General features: G+C 40.5%; 2 protein-coding genes across 8 annotated transcripts in view; one reads left to right on the top strand and one right to left on the bottom strand.

The window, feature by feature from the left end:
• The first annotated feature begins 7,192 nt into the window (after positions 1-7,192).
• On the top strand, positions 7,193-10,253 carry LOC110956289 (insulinoma-associated protein 1). Its single transcript, XM_022201657.2, has one exon. The coding sequence runs from the start codon at positions 7,336-7,338 to the stop codon at positions 9,253-9,255; it is 1,920 nt and encodes a 639-aa protein (XP_022057349.2). The 5' UTR covers positions 7,193-7,335; the 3' UTR covers positions 9,256-10,253.
• A 39-nt stretch (positions 10,254-10,292) lies between these two features.
• ralgapa1 (Ral GTPase activating protein catalytic subunit alpha 1) overlaps positions 10,293-17,107 on the bottom strand; it is a 76,550-nt gene continuing 69,735 nt past the window's right edge. For 6 of the 7 annotated variants that reach the window (XM_051957962.1, XM_022201656.2, XM_022201655.2 and 3 more), the window contains one exon: positions 10,293-13,735. In XM_051957962.1, coding sequence (XP_051813922.1) covers positions 13,590-13,735 — 146 coding nt within the window. In that variant the 3' untranslated portion in view covers positions 10,293-13,589. The remainder of the gene's footprint in view (positions 13,736-17,107) is intronic. The other variant, XM_022201653.2, reaches the window with a different exon arrangement.

Below are 17,107 nucleotides of genomic sequence, written 5' to 3' on the forward strand. Positions count from 1 at the left end.
CAACATTCAGCCTCAGTTTATCATTTCCACATTACAACTTCCAGATCACAGAGTGTCTACAAAGGAACACATTTAGTCACAGCTATCTAAAAATGAATGATATGGTATTTTACTGTATGATCAAAAAAACCAAAGTCCGACAAAAAAACAAGACAAAATATTACAAAAATGACCAAAAATGAAAAAAATGACATGAAACAAAACATAAAAGAGACAAAAAATGAGACAAAAAAGTTCCAAAGTGACGAAAAAAATGGACCAATGACAAAAATTACACAAAACAACAAATAAAACAAAACACAAAATGACAAAAATTAGACAAAAACACAAGTGAGACAAAAAGGAAACACAAAACGACAAAAACATGAGACAAATGACAAAAAACAGACGAAAAAATACAAAAAACAACTAAAAACAAGACAAAATATTACAAAAATGAGCCACAAAACCACAAAAGAACAATGAGTAATCTAGTATATTACTTTATGATAAAAACAATTAGTCATGGTCCTGAAATTATTTTAAATTTATAGTTTTACTAATGCCTTCTCTGTAATTTTTACACTTTGAGGGCTGGATTGGACCCTCTGGAGGGCCAGTTTTAGCCTCATGTTTGACACCTCTGCCTTATCTATCTGTGTTTATAAAACTGTAAATAAAGGAGTTTAAAGTAGCTCCACCTGCAGCAACAGAAACACGCTGCTGAGAGACTGCTGATTCACTGTGAATAATCTACTGATTACATAATACTGCTGAGCCATGTACTCTGACTTAAGTGGGATTTTTTCATCCAGGACTTGTATCTGTAATGGAGTATTTTCACATCGCTGCATTGGTAGTTTTACTTAAGTCAAGGGTCTGTGCAATTCTTCCACCTCTGAGCAGCACCAGGGTGGCATCGTGTTTTCACACAAGACCTCTACCAGCAAAGTGCATGAGCTGAACATACAGCTCATCTGTATGATTTGTTACATAATTCTGCACTGGCATTGTTAGAAAAACCCCCATGAGAAAGTAAATATTAACAGATCATGAGTTGTATTTGTTTTTCTAGACTTCCAAGATAAAGGATTAACTTTGATGAATCATCTGGTCTCTCTGGTTGGACCATCTGCTTTTACAAGCCAACAAAACAGCCTGTATGAACTTAAAGGAATGATTTTGAGTTCTGTGAATCTGCACCACCAGATGGCGCCAGAGGACCACTTTACTGAGCAGCATGTTCAGTCACAGGTGGACAGAGAGGAGTCAGAATGCTGACCCTGAACTGTTTCCATGGTGAACAGTGGGGATCAATCAGCAGGGATCCAGGGATAATTACGAATTATTTCTTACTACGTTAGTGATTTGATTAAATTGAAGAGATTTGGCTATCAGGCCAATTAAAACTACCTGTTCCCTGCACTTTTACTGTGTTTTGTAGATTTCCATACGCTGTTACAGCTTGACAGAGACAGCAATAACAAGTACATCACATTCCTAAAGAGCCGTTTTGAACTGGCTAACTGAAGAAGACTAAACTAACGGATGGCTGGGAATCTGAGGAGTGTGAATTTGAGAGGGGAGATTATTGAAAAGGCTGCACAATGAAGAACACAACTTCACTGAAATCATTTTTTTTACTCATCCCCCAGTCTCCTCTCTAAGTGCATTATCTGATTTTGTTTCTCTATCATTTTAAGAAGGTTGTTGCTAGAGGTACGGACTCGTACCTGTAGCCTGTGGACTACAGATACGGCACTTGCCATTTGCCAATCAGATACGCGAGATCTGGTCACGTGACTCCCGGTACGGACCCGTAGCATCGGTACTACAGGTACGGAACCTAAACCTGACCCTAACACTAACCCTAACCTTAACCTTTGCTTACCTTTCAACAGTTTGCAGTGGTTAGCAGCTTCTTGACTCGCGAGACTCGCGTACGGGTCTGTATCTGTCTGGCAAATGGAAAGTGCCGTATCCGTAGCCCACAGGCTACGGGTACCGTCCGTATCTGTAGACACTAAGAAAGACTAAGCCAATTTAAATCAACAAAAAGAGATGATTTATCTGAGGCTTAGAGTGTCAACCAGTGTAGCGCTATTTAATGTTATAATGACTGTTTTTATTTGGTTTTACTATAATCCTTGCAGCAACCAGTGGAGTCCAGACTGTTAACAGTTTATTGACTGTGTGTGTATGAAAAGAGAGTTAAGGTAGTTTTTCTATGTTGTAAAAAAATAAACAATGAAACCCATTTCTAATGTAACATTAAACCATAAAATGAAGTGCTGAAGCTACCAGTACCAGAATCTTCTTTAGGTGAGAGATTTGGCTGTACGCACACACGCACACACGCACGCGCGCACACACACACACACACACACACACACACACACACACTGTGTTTTCCTATCCTTGTGGGGATCTACCATTGACTCCCATTCATATCTAACCCCTAACCCTTACCCTTACCCTAACCTTAACCCAGACCAAAACAATGGCTAACCCTAAAGAAACGTTTTTGCACTTCTACTTTTTTCAGTAACAACAACATGGCCAAGAAAACACTGTTTAAACTTGTGGGGACCCAAATGAGGTCCCCACAAATGACATTTCTTTTGGTTTTCCTATGGTTGTGGGGACATTAGGTCCCCACAACAATAGCCACCACCTGATCACACAGATGTAAACTCCATGTAAACACAGACGGACTGACGGACAGATGAGCTGGATAATACTGCAGTACTTAAAGGCTTGTGACTGAGAAGCACAAATCAATAGAGTCATTTTCAGCAGTCTGGAGGATTATCCACCTCACTGCCCACTGATGCGATGCAAACTAAAGACGCACACACACACACTTCATATCCTCCAGCCTCCTCAGACCGACTGTGGATCTATATTTTTACAGGAGATTGACTGAGAGCGTTTTTGAACTGCTGAAAGCTGCTCCATCCGTCCTTTCTTACATCAGCACACATTTATTTTCCTTATTTTATCTTTGTAGCAGAGCTTCAGTGTCCCGGCTCAGTCTTTTGTTTTATGATGTGATTGGATTCCCTTTTTTCTTCCAAATATCACCAAATTCATGCTTCTTGCAAATGATGTGTTTATCATCTTAATTACGAGTACATCTGTAGTGCAGAGGCAAAATAAAAGAAGGGTCGACTATGACCCAGGACTGATTTATACCAATTCACACACTAAATAGAATTACACTTAACCTTGCAAATATAGATAAAAAGAGCAAACATAAAATAAAACCAAAAAACAAAACAAAACATACATATAAAGACAAATCTAAAAAACTGAAAATAAAAAAAAATAATAGAACAACAAATAAAATAAATCTCTCTCTCTCAAATATAGAAAGAAATGAACAAAAAATTCAATAAAATAAAACAAAAAATATGTATATATAAAAACACAAATCCAAAAATAGTAAAAATGTATAAACATATAACATTTGAAAAATAATTATACATACATATATAGAATCCCAAATTTAAAAAAAATAGCAATTTTTTTTAAATTTATGAAAAAAAAAATATATATCTCAAAAATAAGACATATATAAATATATATTCAATTCAATTCAATTTTATTTACATAGCACCAATTACAGGTCAAATTGTCTCAAGACTCATATGCCTGATCCCCCAGATATATTATATACATAGATATAAATAATAAAAAACAATAATAAAAAAATGATATTGTATTTTTGCAACAGTGGGTTTTAAGAGGGTTAAAATACCTATTTACATTTAAAGTATTAAAAATAAAATGCAGCTGTGATACATCCTATTTGCTTCCCATCTACTGGGACTGTGGAAAGTTGATCTACTGCATTTAAAGTCATCACTGACAGACATTTAACACTGGAGCACTAAGGAGAGGGAATTATACTGAAGTAAAAGCAAACTGATGGAGCTGAATGTTTGAGTCTATTTTATTACTAATCATGTGTTTGTATGTTAAACAAAAGATGAAATACTCATCCTGAATTTAATTGGTAAATTTCATAAAAATATGGGATTGAAAAAGACAGAATTCTTTCTTGACATTAGTGTCTATTTTTGTTCTTCCAGGTCCTAAAATGTGAATGAAACCTGATGAAGATAGAAAATTACAGGCTTCACACACATGTTTACTGGTCCAGTCTGTCGGGTCAATAGAGGCTGGACCTGGGTCAAGGTTTCCTCACTGTGGGAGACACTAGCAGCTGACAATCACAAAGAAAAACAACCAAACTAAAGAATCTGGAAGCCCTGTGCTTAATTAGATTTTAGTGTTGGACTCTCCTCCACCCATCTCATCCCTGTTCTCATGTCTGTTCCCCAGGGGGCCCTCACCAAGCCAGCAGCCCGACCCCCAGCTCGTTCTCACGCTCATCCGCCTTGATTGATTTCCAGGCAGCGACGCCGGCTGGCTGGAGCCCACTGGCCAAGCTGGAGAGCGCCTGGCCCACTCAGAGGGGCCCCGGCCTGGGGGGTGGATGGAAGGAGGGAGGCATGGAGGGAGGGAGGGATGGAGGGAGGAAGGCATAGAGGGAGGGAGGGATGGAGGGAGGGAGGGATGGAGGCATAGAGGGAGAGAGGGAGGGAGGCATGGAAGGATAGATCTCCCTCCGATCTCTTATCAGCTACAGCAGCTTCTGGTGGGGGAGGGCGGGTGTGAATAGTCCTCCATCCACACACACACACACACACAGAGAGAGAGAGAGAGAGAGAGAGAGAGAGAGAGAGAGAGAGAGAGAGGGAAAACGATGCCTCAGGTATTCCCATCACTGATAATCATTACTCATCTTATAACAGATATGATCTGTATCTGAGTCCCCATGGGTGCTGCTCCTAATTACACTGTTGCCAAAACACACACAAACCACTCCTCTTGAAAACAAGTCTGCATGTTCACCACTGACAGGTGAAGGAACATCAGCCTCTCCAGATACGAGGTACATGATCAGCAGAAACAGCAACATCAGGTTTAACAGCAGAGGAAACAAAAAGGAAAACAACAACAACTATTAAATAACAATAAAATAAATGACAGTCAAATCCAGGTGACAGGAACTATAAAGATCAGCCATATTACTAATAGTTTTATGTTTTAGGAATGCTGTCCTTATGATGGAATTGTACCTGTTTGAGCTCAGCTGCTAATTTACTCTGCTGTAAAAACCACACGATGACCAGAAAATGTCATGTTTTAATGAAACACTTGTTTACCTCGCATGATGGATTCTGGTTAATTATATTTCACAGTGGCCACCTGTCACAGTCAAAATAAAGTTAAATAAAGTTTAAAGAAGGCACATGACGACAGTCAAGAGTAACACAAACCGTTTAGACATTTCGATTTACCGTTTAGGTCATTATTTAAAGGGCAACTTCAGTATTCAACAAGCTCTGGAGGTGGAATGAAATGTAACAAAACTTCTGTAATGACCGAGCATGTTTGCTAAAAAACAAACAAACAAACAAAAAGCTGCATACTTCATTACAAAATACACTTTAAAATATGTCATAATTAAAAATGGTTTACTTCAATACACTGTTATGAAAAGATGATCATAAATAACTGATAAAACAAAACCAAACATTTTGTCATGCCTTGGCTGAGGTTTAAGGAAGTGGTGATGTTCTGTTATCTGGTGTCTGTTTGGATGCTAACAGGATCCTTTTGTCTGCAGTCGTCTGTTTCTTCCATTCTGTAGTCTTGGTCTAAATCAGTGCAAGTTAATTCAAGTTTTCAAGTGGAAAGATTGCTCTGATAACAAATAACGTCTTCACAGATTTTAGTGTAACACAATCCTGATTTCAAATAAAAGTTTAGCATCTAGCTGTTTATTTTAGGAAATAGTTCACAGTCAGTGAATCGAAAGAAAGAAAGAAAGAAAGAAAGAAAGAAAGAAAGAAAGAAAGAAAGAAAGAAAGAAAGAAAGAAAGAAAGAGATGCTTTTATGTGGCCTAACTCACAACAAATGGTGAGGATCAAGCATTGACCCAAAAACAACAGAACATTCTTAACCTGATAAAATCTACTGCTGCAGAAAGAAAGAGAAAAGAATGAGAAAACCTGAAGCAACGGCCCTTCCAGTGAAAGACAAGACAGATTGTGGAGTAAAATACTGACAGGATGATAGAAATAAATGTAGCCTGAATAATAATATAAATAAAACACTGTTTAGTTTACATTATTGCTTTAAGTTGGCTTGGACTCTTTTGGTCTGGTACATGGTCTTTAACCCTGTAAGACCCAAATGAGCATAAAATAAATCAAATAAATGCACAAAAAAATCTATATCAATATATCTATCTATGTATATCGAAAGATAGATATAGATAGATATATAATGAGCAAAAAAGTTAAAGAAAACTAAAAAAATATAAATAGCAATACTAAAAATAATAAAACTCAAACACAGAAGAATATGAACAAAATATATATATAATTTTTAATATTATATATATTCTTTTATATTATATGTAATATTTTTCTCATTTTATTCTGTATTTATTATACACATGTATTAATAATAATAATAATAATAATAATAATAATAATAATAATAATAGTAGTATTTAGATTTTGTTTTATTTTATTTTTTGCACATTTTCTTAAATATATTTCAGTTTGTACATACATATTTTTGTTTATTTTTTATTCTTTTGCTCTTTTTTAAAATATATTTGAGTCTTACAAAGTTAAAGACCATGTACCAGAGCAAACTAGTCCAGGTCAACTGAATGCAATAATGTTAACAACCTATCTATATTATTTTATTTATATTGTTATTCAGTCTACATGTGTTTCTATCATCCTGCCAATCTTTTTCTCCACAGTCTGTCTTGTCCTTCACTGGCATCATGTTTTCTCACATCATATAGATTCTGGTACTTCATAACATTTATCCAAAACTTAGAGAGCTGAAAGTTGAGACTAAAACGCCCTCATGAAGTAATAAAACATTTTGTCTTGTATTTTTAAAATTAAAAAACAGAAAGATGTAGTTTTTAGGTAGTTGATTTGCGGAAGTCAAGAGAGGCAGCAGCTGTAGCTCTGATGACTTCATCCCAAAATGTAGTTTTCATTTCAGATATGAAATAATTAGTAATGATTAATAGTTGATTAGTGACGTCTAATCGGAGACTCACGGTGACCACTGACAGCCCAGCTCTCTCTCTCTCTCTCTCTCTCTCTCTCTCTCTCTCTCTCTCACACACACACACACACACACACCTGCACGCGCCTCCCTCCCTTCAAAGCTCTACTTGAAAGTGAGCTCGAGACAACAGTTGTTGTTCTTTCTGCCGGGGCCACGCGCAGAGCACCGTCCTCACCGTCACTATGCCTCGAGGATTCCTGGTGAAGAGACACCGGAGAGGCTCGGCGTCGTACCGGGCACGAAGTAGCAGCACCAACAAACCGGAAACACACGCAGGTGACCGGAGCAGCGCGGACGGCTCTGAAGCTGCACCACCGGAGAGCCAGGTGCTGAGCGTGCTCCCGTTTCAGCGACCAGATGGAGAGTTCCCGGTGACCCGCGAGGACCCTGCCGGTGGCAGGGAGGCGTGGAGCCCGCACATGGAGTCCGCGCTGGAGGCGGAGGCGGACCGGCGCGCGCAGTTACCGGAGACAGAGGAGCAGGTGAGCGCGGTTCTGAGTCCTGACGGGGACTTCTCCTGCTTCTTCCCACCTCCACCTCCACCCGAACTCACGTTAACGGACTCCTGCAGCCCCGTTAAACCGGTCGGCACGAGACTGCTGGAGCAGCACGAGGGAGGAGAAAAACAGCCGCTGTTCACGAGCAGGTGCCTGACATCATCCCCGGTACCGGAGCTACCGGACCTGCCGTTCCTGGTGAGCTCCACGCCCACCGCAGTGTCCGCTTCTATCGAGAGGCTCCTCGCGAGCAGCAGCCGCCACCACGCGCCGTCCTACGACAAGTTTGACCCGAATATGGCTCACGTGCACTTGTTCCCGCCGCTGACTCTGATGAACCAGGAGCCACCGGCCAGAAAACGGTCCTTCCTGGAGCCCGAGCAGCGGCTGAACAGCAGCAGGTTCAGCAAACAGCCGAACCCCGCCAAGAAGCCCAAAGTGAACCGGAGACTCACCTTCGAGGATGAGGTCACCACCTCTCCGGTTCTCGGTCTGCGGATCAAGAAGGAGAGTCCGGAGCTGCGGAGGCAGCGGGAGAAGCAGTCTGTCCCCACCGGGAACCAGCCGCTGGGGGAGTTCATCTGCCAGCTGTGTAAGGAGGAGTACCCCGACCCGTTTTCTCTCGCGCAGCACAAATGCTCCCGCATAGTGCGCGTGGAGTACCGCTGTCCCGAGTGCGACAAAGTGTTCAGCTGTCCCGCCAACCTGGCCTCTCACCGCCGCTGGCACAAACCCCGTCCGGTGAACAACGGCCAAACCGGAGAGACTCCCATGAACAAGCCGTTAAAAGAGGCGCGAGGACTCGTTCAGCACGAGAGGTCGCCGGTGGAGATGGACGGTAAAGAGAACGAGCTGCTACGCGTGAATCAGCAGCGCGGACCGCTGGACAGCTCCATCAGGCGCGAGCCCTCCCTGCTGCTCCTCCACAGCCGGGCTCGAGACAGCCCCGACAGCCTCGCGCCTCCTCACTACGAGTCCTCCGCGCATTACCGGAGCCCGGTAGAAAGTTGCCTGGACTTGCAGCAGCAGGTGAGAGCGGCGGACAGCCCGCCGTCCAGCCTCCTCATGCTCAATGGTAACCCAGACGAGCGCGTGGACCTACCGCCGCCGTCTCTCCCGCACCCGCCTCTACCGTTTGTTCAGTCGTTACCGGAGGATGAAGTGTATGAGTGCCGCTACTGCGGGAAGAAATTCCGCCGCCAGGCTTACCTGAAGAAACACCTGGCCGCTCACGAGATGACAGCGCGAGCTTCTCCGCCCCCGTCACCTTACGGTCAGGTGCGCGAGCCCAGCGGCGGACAGAGCCAGGTGTTCCTGTGTCACCTGTGCGGCGCGCGTTTCCCGTCGGTAGAAATCAGAGACAAACACCGTCTGTGGCATGCCATGAGGGACGAGTTACTGGCGGGAGGAGCGCGCGGGGCGGATGGCTTCCACGCGCACAGAGAGGAGAGTGTTGGAGGGGAGCGCGAGCAGCAGCAGATCTTCACGTGCAAGCACTGTCCCTCCACGTTCTTCAGCTCCCCGGGGCTCACGAGACACATCAACAAGTCTCACCCCACCGAGAACCGGCAGGTGATGCTGCTGCAGATGACGGTGCGGCCGTGAAGCGTACAGGTGTGCTCAGAAAGAAAACCGATCACCTGTAGAATGATCAGTGATCGATTAACGGGACAAACCGAAGTCACTGCCTTTAATTTAAAGGTCAACAAACATCCACAGGTTATTTAGACAGAAAGATGCTGCCGGTGGTAATAAAACTGGAAACAAACGTAAACTTTTCTGAGTATTAATGAACCTGAACTACTAAATGTAACTGTCCATGGTGCTGAACTGACTGGCCTGAACCTCCGCTGTCCATGGTCCTGAAACACCGGCAGGCTTCTCCAGAGGTTCTTAAACAAGCAGGACTGTAATGACTGGAACTAAGCTGCTGTTTCTGAGGGGCTGCTGGACATTTTTCATCTCATTATCAATTTAACAGACCAACCTGAAGGTTATTAAAATGACAAAATGAGTGAACTGGAGGGAAGTTAAAATGAGCCTGTCTCTTTTTTCAGCTTTTTCTGATTGATTTGGCACTACAATACAATAACTCTAGTTACTAGTTACAGTAATTTTACTTTCATAATTACAGTATGGGGGATAACATGAAAACTATGATTGGCAGTGAAGTAGTCAGATTGCATTAGAGCTCAGGAGGAGTCTACATTTATAAGTCAGACCTGTAGAAACATTTAGAAAGTGACCTTCCTCAACCTGAAAACTGGAGACAGAATTATTGTCCTGTTTAAAAGATTATTTCATGTACAGTGAAAAATACGATTACAAAGAAAAAAGAGAGAAAGAAAACAATCAGACCATAATATGCCTTTTATAGTAAATGTGCCAGTTAACGTCTCAGCTATAAAATATTTTCATACAGAAATGAAACATTTAATGTTGTCTTTTTGTCTTTATTGATTCTACTTTACTGGTGAGATATTTGCTAAATGCCTTTATGATGCTAAAATGTAACTGTGATTCTATGAAGTACTATTTTGATATGGTTGAATGTGAAACTGATTCTAAATTATTGTCAATAAATGTTAATACAATACCATCAATATTTTATTTATACTGTTTCAAATCTAACACACACACAGTTGTTGGTACGAATCATTTATTGTCAAATGCCATCATCACACATCCACACTGCCTGCGACTTAGACGTTCCACATGTTTACATACTACAGGTTTGACAGTAACATATTTTGAGGAGTGTGGAGAGTGAGTGTGTGTGTGTGTGTGTGTGTGTGTGTGTGTGTGTGTGTGTGTGTGTGTGTGTGTGTGTGTGTGTGTGTGTGTGTGTGGTGATACAGCCGGTCAAAACATGCAGTTAGTAGTGAACTGGTGTCATGCAGGATGTATAATCAGTAGTTACATATATCAGCTCCGTCCCAAACTAACATGTGGACAACAGCTGAACCCGTATCCATCACACTCAGAGATCCACTGACAGGCACACAAGTTGAACACATTTATTGATGAGGGGCAACTGACGCTGCTGCAGCTCGAACATGGAGGGAGATTAATTTTTCCTCACAGAAGAAAGCAACAGAGGGGTCAGATTTGGAACAAAAAGGCTAAACGTGTCCAATCTGACTGGCTGAGTGTCGCTGATATGAATTTTTTTAATTTTGGTTCTTGCTAATCAGAGTTTTTAACTAAACACAGGTTATTATTACCAAAATGCAATCCTGACGAGTATTTACAATCTCTAAAACTATCTTTAAAGCAGCATCTGGACTCCAGGCGTCAAACAGAGTCACAGGGATTTTAATGTTAGAGCTTAAAGGAGGCGTTACTGTGTGGCATAGGGACTGGGACGGAGTCTGGGATGCAGACCGAACAGGCTGTCAGTGTGTTTACGGGATGTAACCAAAGAAACCGGGACACAGTCAGCGATCTGTGGTGTATTTACAGCATGTACAGATCATTTAACCAATCCACGCTGCTTCCACCTCAGCAAAAAGAACAACTGCAACAGCAATAATTTAAAGGGACAACTCAAATCCCAGCTGACTTCAAACACTCACACACAAAGTAACAGTACATGAATCTGACCTCATTTTACAACGGCATTTTTTTAAATGAAAAATTTCAACCCCACATAAAGGGTCAAAAAAAAAGTTGTACAATCCCTTTCCTCTCTACAGAGAATCTATGGCTGCAACAAAAATAATAAAAAAAAAAACAATACGGCTGTGTACACACAGACTTCAAGCAGTGAAGCAAAACCTTTAACAGAGATCTATATTTTTAAACACAGATCTGACATAAACATGCTTCCTCTATCAGGGATCAGTCAGGCCAACAGAAAATAAAGTAACAAGCCGTCGTGTAAAATGAATGAAAAAGCATACAATCGTGGCAAACCCTGAAAAGCCACAGCCTTGACTTTTAGAGAGAAACTTTGTAGTTCTCAGGTAAATTTTTGGGGCCATTAGTCAGTTTTATATATAGTAAACTGAACTGATGGAGTGTTGAAACACGGACAACCACACAACACTGCAATCTGATCCCCTCCATCCACAAGAGAAACTGGGGACGAGTCTAAATAGAAGAGTGGATTTAATAGTAAAATTACAAAAAGAAGAAAAAAGTAATAATAAACTCATGTCTTTCTGCTACCCCTCTTTGGCTATGTCTCTCTTTGACCACTTTGATTTGTCGCCTTTAAATTGCCTCCAGAAGAAAGATACAGGGGCTCATTGAACACTAAACTAAAGGCCTAAACTTGTCTATCTGGCATTTATTAGGTGTATTATGAACCCAAAAGAACCCTAAATTAGTAGCTGACGTGTTGCTGAGTTCAAACAGTATTATTGGGTTTCACATGAGGCTCCACCTTTACAATAATTCATGTTTAAAGAGGGAAACAAAGTGAGAACAATCACACAAACACCAAGTTTTCCTCTGATTTTCCAGAATCTGGCTGTGGCACCACGGCTGAGCACTGAACTGAGTAAAATAATATCACCTTTAAATTCCTACAGAATGAAGTGCCGACTGCTGAAGCCTGAAATCTTGTAGTGTTGACCTATTTTTTTTTAGCAAATATGTGGTCTGAAGTTCAACCACAGTTTGGCTTTGGCAGCTATTCTCATATAACCATATATATACACAACAAGCTTCCTCACACTGTACACATTCTTAGAGATATTCATAGATCTACTATATATATATTTATACTCATACATATATAGATATACAGAATATATATATATGTAGTCAAAGAACAAACAGCTGTGGTTTCTTGCCTCGGATGACAGAGGGACTAAAAATACAGCATTCTTGTTCGGGTCAAAACACAATTTACAGTCAATTTAGAAAAAAATGAGCAAAAAAAAAAGATCATCAGTGCTTGTCCACGTTTTACAGCATGAGCGAGAACAAAAGAAAAGCCACAATAAACATTGTGTAACAAGTGCTTCCTCTTTGATCAGTTTACAATAATTGATAAGAGTAACGCTTTTTCCATCCTTCCTAAAACGCCGTTCCTCACATCAGGAGGGTCAGCTCGCTTTCAGCTTTCAGAGTTTGGGCGGGGATTTAATTCTGGATTCAAATGATGGGAAAGAACAGTTTTGGCTGCTTGCTTCTGTTATTGTTAGCAAATGAATGAGTTTGTATTTACATTTTAAGGAGGCCACACCAACCCTGCCTTCATCTCTACATGTCTGCGATGCACTGACAACAAAAATAGACTTTTATCTAGCTTTCTCCATGCAGCCCTCCTGCCTCCGTCTGTACACACTCACACTGACTATAGTACAAATATACAGATTCCCTCAGCGACATTCAACAGCTCAGACTCTGCTTTTCTTTGCGGTGCAGTTTGACCTCGCTGAATGTTCTCTCCATCAGCCGTTTGTAGAGTAAATTGTGACATACGTAAGCGTTTTGCAGTCCTGGCTACACTGAAATTTGTGCGCTTTCTAACATGGCACAGATTGTTATGAACTGATACTGCACTACTAAGGCTGAACCTTCTACTGTGACAAACATCAGCATGCTGCAGCACTGGTTCTACTGGTTTCTATGGTTTTTAAAGCAAAGCTGCAGATATATACAACATTTGTGAACACTTTCAGATAAAGTCATAGTATAATATATTCCACAGAATATGATTACATGTGTTTTTAGAGAGTACAACAGAGCATGTGTAACTGAGATTCTGTGCAGTGAAGGCCAGTGTCCAATCAGAAATGCAGCATGCTGAAGAAGCTGGGTTAAAATCTAAGGACACCCCTGATGGTTAATTTCTGAGAACAGTCATCGTAATCATCAGGGATATGTTCATTTTCCCAAAGCAGTTAATTTGTTTAGGAACAGCAGAGCTCATATTTCTAATACGATATGAAGTGTCCGTTCCGTCCGAGCCGTGGAATCTGGGGAGCTCAGGTCTTGTTGGCCGATCCGGAGGAGCGTCGCAGCTTCATGGACATGCGGCTCTTGCTAGTCCGAGGAGACATGGGGGACGCCGAATCGCTCCCGGCCTCCCCAAGAGCCGGACTTTCTCCCCGAAGAATCTCGAGGCAGGAGCCTGAGGAGGGGGAGGAGGAGGTATCAGGGGGAGAATGTGAAGGGGGAGGGAGGTGGACGGATGGAACGGGAGGGTAGAGGTAAACAAGCAGAACAGGATGAAGGACCAACCAGAAGTTACACCTCAACCCATGAAGGTCTACTGAGACTGATTCCTACAAGGCAGGACAAAGGACCACAGACAGAGACAGACAGACAGACAGACAGACAGACAGACAGACAGACAGACAGACAGACAGACAGACAGACAGACAGACAGACAGACAGACAGACAGACAGACAGACAGACAGACAAACACAGACAGACAGACAGACAGACAGACAGACAGACAGACAGACAGACAGACAGACAGACAGACAGACAGACAGACTCTACAAAGACGAGCAACATGAAACATGAAGTTCTATCTTTATTTTCTACTGTCTTCATCCTTGTTCCCTAAAAACCACTAGACATGGTTAGAACCTAGAGTTAGTGTGAAACAGGAAACTGTTTTTTTAAGTTTCTTCAATGATAAAATGATAAAACTACATTTGTACTAATCTACGTTTCATGTTATAATTACAGACATTTTTACATTTTATTTGTTTATGTTTAACTTAAAAAAAATATGACTTTTCTTTTAAGTGTTGGTGTTTTTACATCATTTAGTCACTAACTTATGTTCAGCAAAGCTAATGCTAAGCTACTCTACTTTAGTTCACTTTGCTGATCGATGCTTTGTTACTTTACTTCTTGTTTGCTTTTAAGTTTATTTACTATTAAGTTATTTATTTATATTTATATGTTGTTTTCATAACTACGATACAAAAAACTGAAGAAAGCTATGCTAAGATGAATAAATTCAGCGACAACATTACACTGCTTGTCATTCTACTTCTCTTATTATAAAACATAAACATTTACTAGTTTGTGTTTAGAATGTAAACATCAAACTAAGTCTTATCGACTTGTTAAGCTACAGAACAGAACTAAATGAAGCTAAGATGGCTAAGCTAACATCAATTTGATCTGGTATTATCTTGTCATCATTGCTTTGTTTTTCTTTCAGATCATTTTAAAATAATAAAACTTAAAGGCATTCAGCTTAAAAACTGGAGAAACGCCATATGTGACTGAATAAAGTGAAAAAGCTGAGCACATTTTCTGCCATCAGAATGGCTTTCACTGTGAGGTCCTCTGACTGTAGGAGTAATTAAAAGCCACATAAATGAAGCGGTTCTTTCATCGGTGTCATCTTTTTAATGTATCTGATGCAGAAGCAGCATTTCCCTTACAGTTGTATAGGTTTCATGATAACTTTAATGGTGAGTAAGTAACTGCACCATCTACACTCTGAATGTCAGCGGTTTGTCTTTGGAACTCAGCTCTCTTTAGCTCTGACTGTTCTCTGGTTTTCAGTGGGAGAAGTAGTACTGTATGTACATGATTCTGTTAGCTATTCATCTATGATGCATACCATTCACAGCTAGCATGGAGGACCTTCTGCTTCAGACATTTTCCCTTCACCCTGAGCAGGTTAAAGCTGTCTAGTGGTTTAGGGACCATCAGATACAAAACACTATGCTCCTCTGGTGAGAGGAAAGGAAAGGAAAGTGAAAGGAAAAGAAAGGAGAAGGAAAGGAAAGGAATGGAGAGGAGAGGAGAGGAAAGGAAAGGAAAGGTAAGGAAATGAACAGAAAGGAAAGGAGAGGAGAGGAAAGGAAAGGAGAGGAAAAGGAAAAGGAAAATGAAAAGCACAAGCAAAGGAAAGGAAAAAGGCAAAATAGAAAGGAAAAGGGGGAAAAGAAGGTAGAATAAGAGGATTGGATAAGGGCAGTTCAGAAGCATGAAGGAGGGAAAAAAGAAAATTGAAAAAAATGAATGAAAAACAAAAGAGAAGCAGCCAAAAGAAAACAGACCCAAAACAGTCAACAGACAGAACAGAAAGACACAACAGACACAGACTGACCAAACACATCACAACACGATGAGACAGAAAACACTGATGCTTTACATTTATAAACCACTAAAAAAGAAACTAAACAATGTTAGTTCAAAGTTCCACATTCAAACAGTTTGTGTTTCTGTGCACATCTACGCTTAGTATCCACTCTGACAGTGTGTGTGAGCGGCTCTAGAGTCATATCAGAACCAGGAGGAGAGGAGCATACAGAAGGTTAGAGGTCAGGTTCCACCAGGTCAGTGTGACATCGCAGGTTAACAGAACCACCACCAGAGCTACCGAGTGAGCAGACAGAAGAGCAGAAACATCACAGTTAGAAGAAGGACGTCTCACGTTCAGCATGCCACTGAGTGTAGTTTGGTACGAGGGAGGTATGATGTTACCGTTAAATAAACTGTAGTTAAATCAGTTAGTCATACAAGCATCAAAGCTAGAACCTGACAATGTGTAAAAAACTTAAAGAGGACGTACATGAAAATGTTAAATCAGCCATTAAAGAAAAAAGTGAAATATTTTGTACAAACTTTTGTTGAATATATCAATCTATAACTGAGGGACTTTTGAAGTCCATGGGATATATCTTGCATACATTTTTATTAAAAGTAAAAAAAAACTAATATTTTTATGTTCATTATGATCATGTCTTTACAAATTCCATAATTATTTATTATAGAAACAATCACTTATTAATAAAAAATGACTGGATATCACTAAAATGTCAACTAAATACCCGTCCCAATTTAATACCAACCACCTTCTAATGAGCTAAACAATAATAAAATGAGCTGATTCAGAAATAGTTTGGATTTTGTTCTTTTTATCAAGTTGAGATAATCATGACAAATATTTCTTTTTTAGCAATATATCAAATTTTATATGGAAAATAACAAACTGAATCTATGTCCGAGAAATCCCTTTCAGCCGAGTTCCCCGTGACAAAAACATCTCTTCAGGAAGTGTGTTAATTCCAGATCACATGACCTGCTCCTTTTGTTTCTCTGTGGTCATTTTGTTTCTTTTTTTTTGGTCATTTTCAATCAGCTTTTGTAGTCATTTTGTGTCTATTTGTGGCTGTTTTAAGTCAGTTTGTGATACTTTTAGGTGTTTTTGTGGTCGTTTTGCAATTGTTTGTAGTTATTTTGTGTCTTGTCATTTTGTGTCTTTATATGATAATTATCTGTCATTTTGTGTTTTTCTGTGGTCATTTTGTGTCATTGTGTGCGTTTTTGTGGTCATGTTTTGTCTTTCTGTGGTTGTTTTGTGTGTCTTTGTGCTCATTTTGTTTCTTTTTTGGTCATTTTCAAACTGTTTTGTGAGCATTTTTGGTCTTTTTGTAGTCATTTTGTGCATCTTTGTGGCCCTTTTCAGTGTGTTTGTGGGAATTGTATGCGTTTTGTGGTCATTTTGTGTGTCTCTGTGGTCATTTT

The sequence above is a fragment of the Acanthochromis polyacanthus genome, chromosome 1 (genome assembly GCF_021347895.1).
Source record: "Acanthochromis polyacanthus isolate Apoly-LR-REF ecotype Palm Island chromosome 1, KAUST_Apoly_ChrSc, whole genome shotgun sequence".
Taxonomy (NCBI): domain Eukaryota; kingdom Metazoa; phylum Chordata; class Actinopteri; family Pomacentridae; genus Acanthochromis; species Acanthochromis polyacanthus.